The following is a 15032-nucleotide window of genomic DNA, read 5'->3' as shown; positions in this document are numbered from 1 at the left end:
AAATGGTGAAAGAATTATTATATTATATAAAGAGCCTGCCAAGATGACCTCTAAACTCCTTTCACCATTAAGTTCTATGACTGCTTGGAATCCAATAAGTTTTCACAATGTCAGTATTTTCTTCTGACTTCAGAACACTTCTTTTCACATATAACCTGTTACAACGATTATCACGGGGCTTCCCTGGTGAAGACAGTAAAGAATCTGCCTGCATTGTAGGAGATTCGATCCCTGGGTCAGAAAGATCTCTGGAGAATGGAATGGCTGGAATGGCTACCCACTCCAGTAATCTTCCCTGGAGAATTCCACAGACAGAGGAGCCTGGAAGGCTGCAGTTAGTGCACGGCATCACAGTCAGACACCACTGAGTGACTAATACACACATACATAATAATGATCACATTAAAATTTATATATCTAGTAGAGATTTGATTCATATGTGATGAAATTCAGACTGACCAAGATTTCACAAATTGCCCACAGTCAGTATTTTCAAGCGGGATTCTAATCACCTTTTAACAGTGAATTTCCTACTTCAGCTCTTTCAACAATGCATGATTCTTTACAGCAGAGTCACCTGGAAAGCCCTCAATATAGAATGGTTACTGATAAAGGTTTTGTCATTTTTATCACAGTAACTGAAGGACAAAACAAAATATCCCTGTTCTCATCCCCTAATTCTAAGGCCAGAGCTTACATGAAAAAATGAGTATACCTGAAACAAAAGGAGAAGCAGAATTTAGCTTGTAAAATCCTATGAACATTCAGATACAGATTAACTGAATATACTCCCTGTTATAATGCCCAATTCCATATCAGCACTTAGATCACATATTCATAGAATGCAAAAGTAAGAAAATAGAAAAAGAGCTCTTTTCATCAAATCTTTCATTTTATAAACAAGAGAAAAACAGGAGAAAATAAATTATATCTAAATTAAATTATATCTACATTATATCTACATTACTTATAACCAGAGTTGGCAAACTTTTTCTCTAAAGAACTAGACTTTACTGACAACAAATGAGTCTCTATTGCATATTTTTCCTTTTCTTTCCTTTCTTTTTAACATCCCTTCAAAATTGTTTGAGTTTTATATAACCTTAAAAATATAAAAACCATTCAAAAACACTGCAGTTTTTAGACCCTGATATACACAAAAATGCATCAAAAAACCGTATGTGTGCAAACGATATGTCACCTTAGATTGTCATACCTAATCCTAAAATATATTTCCATCTTAAATCTAAAATGATCTTTGCCAGTGTTTACTAGGTGAGCAACAGCCTCCTCTAAGATTGGTATTGCATTCTGGGAAAATTCACAAGTTTATTATAAAGTATCTCTTAATATAATACTACCTGACAATTTTCAAAATGAACAGCCACAATGAGCTTTCCTCCATAAAGTTTATCTTCTAAATTTTCAGGGATGGATGGTTCAAGCTCAGGTGGATAGGTATGCTTTAGCCAATCCATCCAAGATAATCCCACAAGCGACTGAATCTTTTCCTCACTGAATCTGCGCATTTTTATTCGGAATTCATTCACTTCAGGATCCTTCAAGGCATCAAATTCATGCAGACCTAAACAAAAATTTTAAAGGTGTCACTTTAAGTACCTAATAATAAAGAGAATACAAAATATACTTAAGGAAAGTTAATTTGGATTATTGATTCTTATGAAATTAAAAAAAAAACTCGGTAGGAAAATATTATGAAAGATAAAAAAGAATACTCAAGATAAAATAATGAATTTCAGGTATAGAAGATGAACATACAATTAGATATCAAAAGAATACAAACTTGAAACCGCTTAAAGAAATATAGTTGGTTACCAGTTAAAAAAAGATAATCACTGAAACTCACACTACCATTTTAAAACTATACGTGAAAGAGCCACATGTTTTCTTTACAAATCAAAATACATTTAAAATATCTAACAAAGACTAAGAATCTGAAAATGTTACAAATAAGCCTAAAAGTCAAGCTATTACTGAAAACTCAGTAAACTTAAATTTTATAAACTTTTAGTTTATTGTGATTTTCCAACAATGGTTACAGTATATCAATTAGTCAAAAATCTCACAAATACAAAATTATTCTTTGCTGTACTTAATTATGAGTCACTTCTACCACGAAGACATCTATACAACAGCTTTTTCATAAGCTTATACTTATTCTAATAAATAATTCTAGAAATTTAAAATAAATTGAACATGTACACATTTTTATATGCACATTAATTTTTACCTATCAGACTGGCAAACACTTTGATAAAACCTTGAGCTGGAAGGGATAGAAGAGAAATAAGCATATTTAATAATTTATTAAAAATTACACACATAAAAACACACATTTTGACCTTGGAATTCCAACAGGAATTTCAACCTGAGAGACTTAGGACAAACGAGTGAAAGTCAAATATGCTCCCAAAACCAATCACGGAAGATGCCCAGCTTCTTCTGGGCCCACCTCCAGCTTCCCCCTGCCAACAACTAATCAACTAAACAAGAAAGTCAACCACTTTCTCCAGAATGAAACTTAGTCACTCCCCTGCCTGACTCTGAGTTACTGCCAAACACAAAGTTTCTTTATTTTGGCAAGCTGTGATTAAATATTATGTTCTTATTTGAGTGGTTATTTTCCACACACCTATGGAAATAACTTTTCCATAGTCATGTATGGTTTTTCCCATAGTCACGTATGGATGTGAGAGTTGGACTTTAAAGCAAGCTAAGCGTCGAAGAATTGATGCTCTTGAACTGTGGTGTTGGAGAAGACTCTTGAGAGTCCCTTGGACTGCAAGGAGATCCAAACAGTCAATCCTAAAGGAAATCAGTCCTGAATATTCACTGGAAGGACTGACATTGAAGCTGAAACTCCAATACTTTGGCCACCTGATGTGAAGAACTGACTCACTGGAAAAGACCCTGATGCTGGGAAAGATAGAAGGCAGGAGGAGAAGGGGATGACAGAGGATGAGATGGTTGGATGGCATCACCAACTTGATGGACATGAGTTTGAGCAAGCTCTGGGACTTGGTGATGGACAGGGAGGCCTGGTGTGCTGCAGACCACAGGGTAGCCAAGAGTCAGACATGACTGAGTGACTCAACCGAATTGATGGAAGTAATTGTACAAATAAGATGATAGAAGTACAAGAATGTTCACTGTAGCTTTCTTTATTATAAACAAAAAATTGGAAATAACCTAAAAATAATCATTAAGACGTGGTTTAAAAAGTTAAGGTATACCCATACAGCATGACAGAATGGTACAAGTGATAAAAAAAATTAAATGTTCTCTGTTATTAGGGGGAAAGGTCCCAGATACATTAAATTTATAAAGCAGGGACAGAATGGGTCTCACAAGATTCCTTTTATGCAAATTCAAAAGAAAGTATACACAATATGTATACATTTTTGCCTTGGAAAGAAACTTGAGATAATATTAATAGAATTTTATAGTGTTGGAGAGGAAACCACAGTAAAACAAGTTGTTACTTTTGATTCCACAAGATACAACCAATATTATATTTAAAAAAATCATATCATTTGAATATACATATGGCAATGAGTGTTACCTCAATAGCAGACTCATCAGCATTGTCTACTTACATTAAAAGTTATCATTTTCAAAATATTAGCATTGATTTCTGATATTAAATGTTAAAAATGTTTTAGGTTGCATAATACAAAAAGGTAAAATCCATAGGGTAAAACGTAATTTCGTGGATACTTTAGATCTGGAATAAAACAAATTACTCTAAATCAGTTATGAAGGAACCATAATTTAAGTTAATGGCTATAGGACCTATAAGAAGTAGGTAGAGACATATATAAAGTAGATTTGACATGACTTTTTTTTTTAGTAGATAAAGGGTAGATCATTTGATTTTTGCTAGATCTTCTCACAATCCATTTCCAGTCCCCAATGTGAATAATTTTTCTAAACTGAAAATGTAATGCTGTTATGCCCCTATTTAAATCCCTTCAATAGCTTCCCAACTGCTCTTATGAGTTCTCTACTTTTTCTATGACTTGGATGGCCCTGCATACTCTGAAGCTGGTTGCCTTTCTGAACTTCCTGCTTATCCTGGCGTTCCCTGTCAACAAATCATAGTCAATTTCCTTTATTCCTTGAATAGCCTATCTTTCACATATGCCATTCTGATTTGCTTTTCCTTCTTCCAACCCCATTCACCTGCTCAACTCCTAATGAGCACTGAGATCTCAGTTTAAGAGGATCTTCCTGTCTTACCTAGCTGAGAGAAGTGACCCTCCGTGACTCAGAGCAGCAAAGACCACATCACCTAAGTTCACTGCTATGGTTCTCAAGTAAAAACACTCAAAATAAACTGCTGAATTGCAATTGCTATCACTTTGGTCATTTTTTTCAATATATTACAAATACGGGACTCTTTTCATAAAACTATGAGAGTCAACTGAAAAGTACACATTTCTTTCATTTACTTCAGACTCACTAAATCCCAATCTCTGAAAATTTGTATTTCAAGAAACTGATGAATGGTCACCTAATCTATGACAAAGGAGATGAGAATATTCAATGGAGAAAAGACAGACTCTTTAATAAGTGGGAAAACTGGACAGCTATATGTAAAGGAATGATATTAGAGATGTGGAAAACAAGCTTATGGTAATGGATACCAGGGGATGGGTGGGGGGTAAAGAACTGAGAGGTTAGGATTGACATATAGACACTGCTGTATATAAAATACGTAAGTAACTAGAACCTGCTATATAACACAGGAAACACTACTCAATAGTGTGTAATGGCCTATATGGGAAAAGAATCTAAAATAGAGTGGCTACATGTGTATGTGTAATTGAGTCACTTTACTGTACACCTGAAACTAACACAACATTGTAAATCAATTATGTTCTAATAAACTTTTTTTAAAAAAGAAGAAACTGTAGAAGTCTGAATTTGGGAATTCTTACCAAGATTTCTTAAAAATAGAAACTTTGTCAAAAATAAAAAAGTTAGGCTGAGTAATTTCACACCTAGTTAATTCCCTGTGTGTCTTGTGTATGAAAATTTGATAGCAAAGCTTAAATCTTAAGAGTACTGTATAGTTTACAATCAAATAGAATATTTTTTATTAAAAAGTACTGAATGAACAATTTCTACATACTACAGATAACTTTAAAATCCTTAGACTATATATTTCCATCATTTTAAGGAATATTAAGGGGGAAAAGGAAGTGTTCAAATACTTTTATCACAATGCTGACAAAACTCTCTGATCAAGAGTTACCGCTGGGCGTTTGAGGAAACTGAGGCAAGAGTGACAAGCACCCTCACTAAAGAGAATAATCAGAGCCCCAGCAGCAAGGCTGCAAATAATCACTTAGAATAAAGGGAAAGTAAAACGATTAGTCATAGCATTTCTCAGGAAAAGGTATTTTTAGACCCATCAGGGCAGTTATGTCTGTAAAGGGTCTATTCTTGTCTTTGAGGAGGAGGAGGCAGCAAACTCTAGTTCCTGAAGTTAAACTGAAATAATTGTTTATTGTTTCCCCAGGAGGCATGACCTCACCAGGTACTGATTGTAGTCATCACATACAAATCAGCAACTGCAAAACTTGACTTGTTAGGTATTTAATGTGGAAATTCACTCTAAAACATCAAAACAGACTTACTCAACTTCGTAAATGAATGTTAGTATTTGAACTTGTGTATACGATCATAATGCTAGCTTTCCTAAACTATTGTGGGTCTAAAGTATATAAAATTTGTAAATTTTAAAAGCTTATAAACTATTTACTTAATTTCAATAAAACACTCCTGACATTTTCTTAGTCACTCAAGTTGCAGAACACACTGAATAAAACTTTTTCTACAATAAGCTTTATACCAGATAAAATATGGTGCACTGTTTAAAGAAAGAAAAATTCAGTTATAATATATATGAGATCCCTGTGCCAAAGTTAGAACTGTCAAATTAAAAAAAAAACAAACCAAAAACAGTATGACCATTCTATTTGAATTTTAGATAGTGAATGACATTTTAGCATTAAGAGAATAACATCAATCTCTTGTATTTTTATATGGTAAATCTGACAAGCACAGATCAACATAATGGTAGCTCATGAATCCATATGCTTTAGAGATCAAAATCCAAAGAGAATACAATGATCTAAGATTTGAAAAGATGCTCAGTCTCAAAAAGACACCTATACGTTAACTGATAAATGTTAACTCTGTGACGTGAACCTTTTGAATTATCAAATATTTCAGCTTGTCTAAAAATCAGCAGAAAAATACAGAAAAACAGTATTTTCATGAACAACTATAAAACCCTTAAAAATAACTATCAAAATATTATCAGGGGATATTCTTATTCTGGATAAGACTATAAGTGATTTTTTATTCTTTCTACTTTTACAGGTACTCTTCAAAAAAACAAAAAAACTTCTACTAATGCAGACTACACTTTTTAAAAAATATTTGAAGCTCTAGACAATATAAAGGAACACTTTCTACTGAAGCTATTAATATATTTTTTAAAAATCTGTAAGGTATACAATTACAAAGCTACTTAATGGGGAAAAAAGATACTGCCAAAGCAAACTAGTTACCATCTGAAATAATCAAATGTTTTTAAATACCAGAGTGTCACTTAGTAAATCAACAAGCTTCTGTTCTAAGCACTCAGAGAATTTAGTTCCCCAATGTAATCATTAGAATTTTAACTACAGGGTAAGATCACCTAGCTTATTTAACTTATATGCCGAGCACGTCGTGAGAAACGCTGGACTGGAAGAAGCACAAGCTGGAATCAAGACTGTGGGAGAAATATCAATAACCTCAGGTATGCAGATGATACCACCCTTATGGCAGAAAGTGAAGAGGAACTAAAAAGCCTCTTGATGAAAGTGAAAGAGGAGAGTGAAAAAGTTGGCTTAAAGCTCAACATTCAGAAAACTAAGATCATGGCATCTGGTCCCATCACTTCATGGGAAATAGATGGAAAACAGTGGCTGCCTTTATTTTTGGGGGCTCCAAAATCACTGCAGATGGTGATTGCAGCCATGAAATAAAAAGATGCTTACTCCTTGGAAGGAAAGTTATGATCAACCTAGATAGCATATTAAACAGTAGAGGCATTACTTTGCCAACAAAGGTCCGTCTAGTCAAGGCTATGGTTTTTCCAATAGCCATGTATGGATGTGAGAGTTGGACTGTGAGGAAAGCTGAACGCCAAAGAATTGATGCTTTTGAACTGTGGTGTTGGAGAAGACTCTTGAGAGTCCCTTGGACTGCAAGGAGATCCAACCAGTCCATCCTGAAGGACATCAGTCCTGGGTGTTCATTGGAAGGACTGATGCTGAAGCTGAAACTCCAGTACTTTGGCTACCTCATGCGAAGAGCTGACTCATTGGAAAAGACCCTGATGCTGGGACGGATTGAGGGCAGGAGGAGAAGGGGACGACAGAGGATGAGATGGCTGGATAGCATCACCGAATCGATGGACATGAGTTTGAGTAAACTCGGGGAGTTCGTGATGGGCAGGGAGGCCTGGCGTGCTGAGATTCATGGGGACGCAAAGAGTCAGATACGAATGAGTGACTGAACTGAACTGAACTGAAGATCAAAGATGGTACTATAATATCCTGAATTTGATCAATATAGGTAGACAATCCAGATCCAATAAAGTCACCATCTCAGTAATCCCTTGTAGTATGTAATTCAAGTTAATATCTTGTCTAAGGCAGAATACCACTGGTCCACTAAACACCTAAGATTACTAGAACAAGAATGACTGCTCCACATTAATTGTGTTATTCACAATTTTCCCTGGAATTAATATGCAAAGACTATAGACATGATATTTCTTGACTTGCTATAAAAATAACTTCTACTTAAAAGATAATTTTACTTATGGAGTCAAATTTATGAAAACTTATCAATCACCTTAAAGTCTCAATTACCACAGAGAGTTGTATATAAATTATGTTCATACCTCGGGGTAGTTTACAAGAAACTCAGGATGTATCTCTTAGAAAAGGGCTTCTCAAACTAACAGGCAAAGGAACAACTTTTTCATTTCCAATCTGACAAAAACCAATACTTCTATAAAATAAAAATAAGTCAGACATATAGATGGCCAACAGGCACAGGAAAAGATACTCAACATCTCTAATTATTAGAGAAACACAAATGAAAAGTACAATGAGGTATCACCTCACATCAGTCAGAATGGCCTTCATTAAAAAGTCTACAAAGAAAATGCTGGAAAAGATATGGAGAAAAGGGACCCCTCCTACGTTGTTGGTGGCAATATAAATTGGTGTATCCATCGTGAAAAAAACAGTATAGCGGTTCCTCAGAACAATAAAAACAGAGTTGCCACACGATGCAGCAATCCCAAGCCTGGGCATGTATCCAGACAAAGCTGTAATTAAAAAATATAGATGGTTCCCTATGTATTCACAGCAGCACTATTCACATAGAAACAGCCTAAATGCCCATCAACAATAAATGGATAAAGAAAACGAGGTATATCTATGCAGTGGAACATTCAGCCATAAAAAAGAATAATGCCATTTGCACAAAATGGATGGACCTAAAGGCTATCATATTAAGTGAAGTAGAAAGAAGAAAACAAATACTACATGTTATCATTTATATACAGAATCTAAAATATGACACAAATGAACTTATCTACAAAAAAGAAACAGATTCATAGAGAAGACACTCATGATTGCCAAGGAGGATGGGGGCTGGAGGACAGATGAACTGGAAGGTTGGGGTTAGCAAATGCAAACTATTATATATAGAATGAATACACAACAAAGTCTACTTACTGTGTAGCACAGGGAACTAAATAAAATATCCTATGATAAATCATAATGGAAAGAATATGCAAATGAATGTATGTTTTATATATATGTATATATAAAACTGAATCATTCTTTGTAGAGCAGAAATCAATGCAACATCATAAATCAACTATACTTCAATAAAATAAATTAAAAAAATAAGTCACTGGAAAAGAAAAAGATAAAGAATTTATAAGCCCTTGTTGTGGCAATATCACATTGTTAGAGAAGTTTCTAAAGATTTATTTTGATTTCTGGTTTTACTTTATCTAAGACTGATAACATCGAGACCATAGACCACTCCTTGCAAAGCAATGTTATAGCGTGTACTTACTACATGTTTATAGATATATGTAGCAACAAACGCTAAATTCATACTAAGAATGGTTTAAATTACCTCTTCCTATAAGAACTCCAATTTTTGAGTCTAATTTTTCCCCTGGGTCACAACTTCTTGTCACTAATTTGAGAACTGGAAGAAAAGGTCTGACATCACAAAGTCTTCTTGTTTCATCTTCGAGCTCCTCATATACAGCAGTTTGATTCACACATGCAAACATATAGGAGTCGATTTCCATAAGGAGGTTAAACATTGGGTAATTGGTAACTTGTTTCCATAACATCTGCAGAAAAAAATACGACATTTTATGAAATGGAAATACTTGCTCAAATGCACAAAGATATATCTACAAGGATGCTTACTGTAGCACTTGTTGGAAAATTCAAAAACTGAGGACAAGCCAAATGTTTAACAATATGGGTTTGGTTGAATGAATTACAGAATATTACAGAACTATGAAAATAAGAAAGAAAAACATGGTAATGTGGAAAGTATACAAGGTAAATCACAGTTGGTTTCTTTTAAAATAGCAAATTGGAAGAGAATACAAATAGTCTTAACCCACTTTTGTAAAATAACATAATGGTATAATTTAAAAAATACATTTACAAAAACGAAAGTATTAAAAGTAAGTATCTATGAAGAGCAAGAATCAATGAATACTTTCATATTTAGCATTCTTCTAAACATAACTTCTAATAAAAAAAGAACATTTAAAGTATGTATCATCTATCACCTTCACACAAAATTTACATTATTTCTGTCCTGAATTCATTTCTATTTACCAGAGTCACCTCCATTAATTAGGATTGCCCTGTCAGGACGAGCATAATCTATCTCTCATCATCTCCCCTTAATTCTCCTAAATGAGATCATATAAAAGAAGGTCACCATACAAATACAAGGTGGATTACATATTTTAATTGCAACCAGGACAAAAGTCAACAGCTGAAAAATGAAAATGATGGCCAAACCTCAGATTCAGGTACATAAAACAGAAAAACTCAAGGCTAGGCAAAAAGAAAGAAAGGAAAAATAGGTAAATTGGATTTCATCAAAATTTAAAACTTTTCGGTATCAAAGGACACTATTTTGAGAATAAAAAGCCAACCCACAGAATAGAAAGAAGAAAATATTTTCAAAATATATATTTCACAAGAGATTACCATCCAGTATCCATAAAGAGCTCTCATGACTCAACAACAAAAAAAACAACTGAATTAAAAAATGGGCAATGGTACTGGACAAAAAATTCTAAAAATAGTCCACAAGAAAATGAAGAGAACGTGACATTATTACCCATTAGGGAAATGGAAATAAAAATTTAAATGAGGTACCACTTCACAACCAGAAGAATGGTTATTATTTTTTAAAAAAGGAAAATAACAAGTTCTGGCCAACATTTTGAGAAAATGGAACCCTTGTGCATTGCTGATGGGAATGTAAAATGGTACAGCCACTATAAAAAAAAGTTTGGCAGTTTCTCAAAAAGTTAAAACAGAATTACCATATGATCCAACATATGGAGAACAAGGATTCATACTGAAACTTAAACATCAATTTTCAGAACAGCATTATTCTCAATAGCTACAAGTTGATTATAGCAAAAATGTCCAACAAAAGATGAATGAATAAACAAAATGTGGTATATCCATACAATAATATTCAGTGTTAAAAAGGAAAGAAATTGGGATACATATTACAACATGAATGAAATTAAAAATACTATGGCTAAGTGAAAAAAGCGAGACACAAGGCTGATTATTGTGTGATTCCACTTACATGAGGTAGCTAGAATAAATACTAGAATGGAGATTACCAGGGGTTAGGGGAGCAGAAGTTTATTATTTAGTAAGTATACAGTCTGTGTTTAGGATAATGAAAAGTGTTAGATATCGATAATGGTAATGCATTGGACAACACTGTGAATATACTTAATACCAAGAAAGTATGTGCCTAAAAATGACTCTGATGAATTTTAATTTTATTTTACAACAATACATTTTTTTAAATGAGCAGGGTTTCAGTAGTTAATTAAGCTTCAGCTATAGCCACAGTCATCCATACCTGCTACTGGTGACTACAAAATAAAGTGTACTCTCTGCACCTGTAAAGTGCCTAAAACAATTTTTAATTGTTTTTCACTTCAGGGATCATGCAGCTCTAGAATTTTATGGCTCCCCAGTGAAGAAGCTTGGAAAACAGTTGAGAGGCTATTCCAACTCTAGTACTTTGTCATAATATTTTTTTCTTAAAAGGATCACAGTCCTCTACGGGGATTCCATATTGGGTTCAGCTATTTGAAATACATTAAAGAGAAAGTTTAGAAAAATAATTTCACTTATAAGTCACAGTCTTTACAAATCAAACAGCACTCACCAATTCACTTGAAAAAATCAACCAACAAAACAGGCAAGCCTTGTTATATGAAAGAATTTGCTTTCAAGTGAGGACATACCATTCATTATGGGGGTGGGGAGGCAGAATCTAGTAAACAGCAGAAAACCTTTTCTTCCCCCAGAGTGACCATGAAAACTAGTGGGGATGGGGACAGAAGATGGGGAACAGAAAGGGAAGGAAAAGGAGAGAAGAAAAAACAAACCAAAAGTCATATTTAAAAAAAAAGTGACAAGTACAAAGACAATAAGTACAAAGACCTTATCTTAAAACACTCTCTGACAATGTCAAATTCCTTTTGATAAGCTGAACAAATCTTTCAAACGAGCTGCCATAAGCTAGTGTGTCTTAATTCAGGTATCACACATGGATTTTTTTTTTAATTAAAAGTAAGTGGGAGTAAGAATGAATACGTTTACACACACACACACACACACACACCGAAAGTGGCTCAGCCAAGTCCGACTCTTTGGGACCCCAAGGACTGTACCGTCCATGGAATTCTCTAGGCCAGAATACTGGAGTGCAAAGCCTTTCCCTTCTTCAAGGGATCTTCCCAACCCAGGGATCAAACCCTCCCGCATTGCAGGCGGATTCTTTACCCGCCAAGCCACAAAGAAAGCACAAGAATACCAGAGTGGGTAGCCTATCCTTTTTCCAGTGGATGTTCCCAACCCAGGAATCGAACCAGGCTCTCCTCCATTGCATTCTTTACCAACTGGGCTATCAGGGAAGCCATTTGTGTCTGTGCGTGTGTCTGTGTGTGTGTCTATACACGTATAAACCAAAAAGAAGATCCAAGACAAAATAGGGATTGAAATCTTTAAAATATAATAACATAAACTTCTCTTAAATTTGCCATATGATTTACATTAATAACATTGTAAAATGGAGGAATATATCCCCCAAGTGATAAAGTAAGTAAGCTAGGTTTACAGAAAGCTCACCTAGTAACATACCTGCTTAATACAGGAAATGGTAGCTTCACGAGGAACCTCCAACTGGATATAAATCCCAGTGGGCAAAAGGAAATCCACGGGTATGGAGCCATCAGACGCTATCTGTGAGTCCACTGCCCAGATGTCAAGGACGTCTGCCATAGCAGGAGGCATCATGAAGTAGAAGCACATTCATAACCACGGGGCTCTAGAAATCAGTAGGTAAAACTCAGTGAATTAATAAGCCAGATTTTACACGAAACATATTAGTCCTTGGATTTCAATACAGTCAACAATGTAACAAGAGGCCAATTAAATTAAGCAAGACTAAGCCACATTACTTAAAATACTTTAGGATATCACTACATGAATTATGTATATACACCATATTGACTCAAATTCAACGTAACTATATGACATGTAAAAGACGAAAGGTTTAAGAAGTACAGGGTCCTGAGAAATTCAGTTAATGACCACTCAACAGAGGATTCTCTCCAGAGAATCCTAGAGGATTGATATTGGATTCTTCAGCCAAGTTTTTCTTGGCAAATTCCATGAAAAGTGGGAATCAAGAGAGCTTTCTTTCAAAAAGACTTTTCTATCAATCGATGTGAGAAACAAAATGTCGTGAACTTCGATCCATGACCCCTCATCAAAGTATTAAAAAAATAAAATTCCACAAACCAGCTGGCAAGGCCTCTTGCCCTGTGACTCTGACCTGTTTTTCTTTGCTTCTCCAACAATTCCACAGTCCAGGCTCTTATGCCACAAGTTTTGCCTCCTGCTGCTAGACTTGTGTTCACAGATATGTTGACACTCCCCTTACCAAACCAGTATTCCAACAAATGCACCCTCCAAGTGGGCCATTTAAGTCTCATCTGTTTTAAGTGCTTCCTTCAAGAAAGCACAACAATAATCCTAAGAAGAACATGGGCAATAAAGTTAAAAAAGAAAAAAAAAGAAAAAGGCTCAAATCTCATTTATTAAAAAAATCCAAATCTTGTGTCAAAAGATACAAGACCCAATTTACAGCATTGGGGAATCAAAAACAAAAATGACATCCATGGATTGAAACATGTCAAATATATACAAATGTAAGACAATAATAATAAAAAAAAAGCCCTTCACTGGTCAACTTTGAAGGCTGCTTTGAAATGATCTGGGAAATTAAAATATGAATTAAATATTAGATGATTTTAATAGGAACCTTCATTTTGTGAGGTATAATAATAGAATGTTATGTTTCTAAAAATCAGTCTTTATCACTCAGAGATGCATAATAAAGTATATAGAGGAATAAAATGAAACTATCCTTGGCATGTGCTTTAGATTATTCCATTTTTTAAAAAGTGAAAGGGCAGCTGATTTCAACAATGACAAAAAGGTAATCTGATGAGAAAAAGGGTAGTCACTTGAACAAATGGTGTCTCAACTAGTTATTCTAGTTTCGAATACCTAGACATCCATAAGCTAAGAAAATGAAGCTCAATCCACACCTCATACCACTCATAATGGACTGTAGGTCTAAATGTAAAAACTGAAACTGTAAAACCTCTAGAAGAAAACACAGAGAAAATATTGTGTTCTTGGATTAGGCAAACAGTTCTTAAATATGCCACCACAGGCACAATTCACAAAATAAAAGATTAATAAAATGAACATCACCAAAACTAAAACCTTCTGCCTTTAAGGATGACACTGTTTAAAACATAAAAAGACAAGCCACAGTATGAAGACAATGCTTGCAAACCAAGAACTCTCAATATATAATAAGAAAAAAACTCAGTTTACTTGAATTGGCAAAAGATTTGAACAGAAACTATCAAAGAGATAGACTGATGGCAAAAAGGCTTAATAACATTAGTCATATAAACTAAAATTATAATATGATACACATCTCTTTCAGGGGCTAAAATTAAAAAGACCAACCATACCAAGTGCAGACAGGGAGAAGAACCGCAACTCTATACACTGCTGATGGGAATGTTAAACAACAGAGCAACTTTGGAAAATAGTTCGGCAGTTTCTTAACATACATTTATCGTATGATCCACTCATCCCACTTCTAAATATACACCTAAATGATATGAAGATATAGGTCCACATAGAAACTTGTACCGTTCACAGTTCAGTTGAGTTCAGTTGCTCAGTCATGTCCAACTCTTTGCAACCCCATGGACCACAGCACACCAGGCCTCCCTGTCCATCACCAACCCCCGGTGTTATACTCAAACTCATGTTCCATTTGAGTCAGCTTGATTGTCATTTCAACCACCTCATCCTCTGTCATCCTCTTCTCCTCCTGCCTTCAATCTTTCTCTAGCATCAGGGTTCTTCAAATGAGTCGTTCTTCACATCAAGATGCGCCAAAGTATTAGAGCTTCAGCTTCAACGTCAGTCCTTTTCAAATGAACACTCAGGACGATCTCCTTTAGGGGATGACTGGTGGAATCTCCTTGCAGTCCAAGGGACTCTCAAAAGTTCTACTCCAACACCACAGCTGAAAAGCTA

General features: G+C 34.8%; 1 protein-coding gene across 2 annotated transcripts in view; it reads right to left on the bottom strand.

The window, feature by feature from the left end:
- Positions 1 to 15032, bottom strand: part of LOC122445271 (phosphatidylinositol 4,5-bisphosphate 3-kinase catalytic subunit beta isoform) — a 180161-nt gene that overhangs the window by 83297 nt on the left and 81832 nt on the right. For both annotated transcript variants that reach the window (XM_043474268.1, XM_043474269.1), the window contains exons 3-5: positions 12543 to 12729; positions 9244 to 9469; positions 1362 to 1585 (exon numbers count right to left, since the gene is read on the bottom strand). In XM_043474268.1, the coding sequence (XP_043330203.1) occupies positions 1362 to 1585; positions 9244 to 9469; positions 12543 to 12713 (621 nt within the window). In that variant the 5' untranslated portion in view covers positions 12714 to 12729. The remainder of the gene's footprint in view (positions 1 to 1361; positions 1586 to 9243; positions 9470 to 12542; positions 12730 to 15032) is intronic.

The sequence above is a fragment of the Cervus canadensis genome, chromosome 7 (assembly GCF_019320065.1).
Source record: "Cervus canadensis isolate Bull #8, Minnesota chromosome 7, ASM1932006v1, whole genome shotgun sequence".
Taxonomy (NCBI): domain Eukaryota; kingdom Metazoa; phylum Chordata; class Mammalia; order Artiodactyla; family Cervidae; genus Cervus; species Cervus canadensis.
The sequence above is the reverse complement of the archived record's forward strand: the minus strand, read 5'-3'. Positions and strand labels throughout refer to the sequence as shown.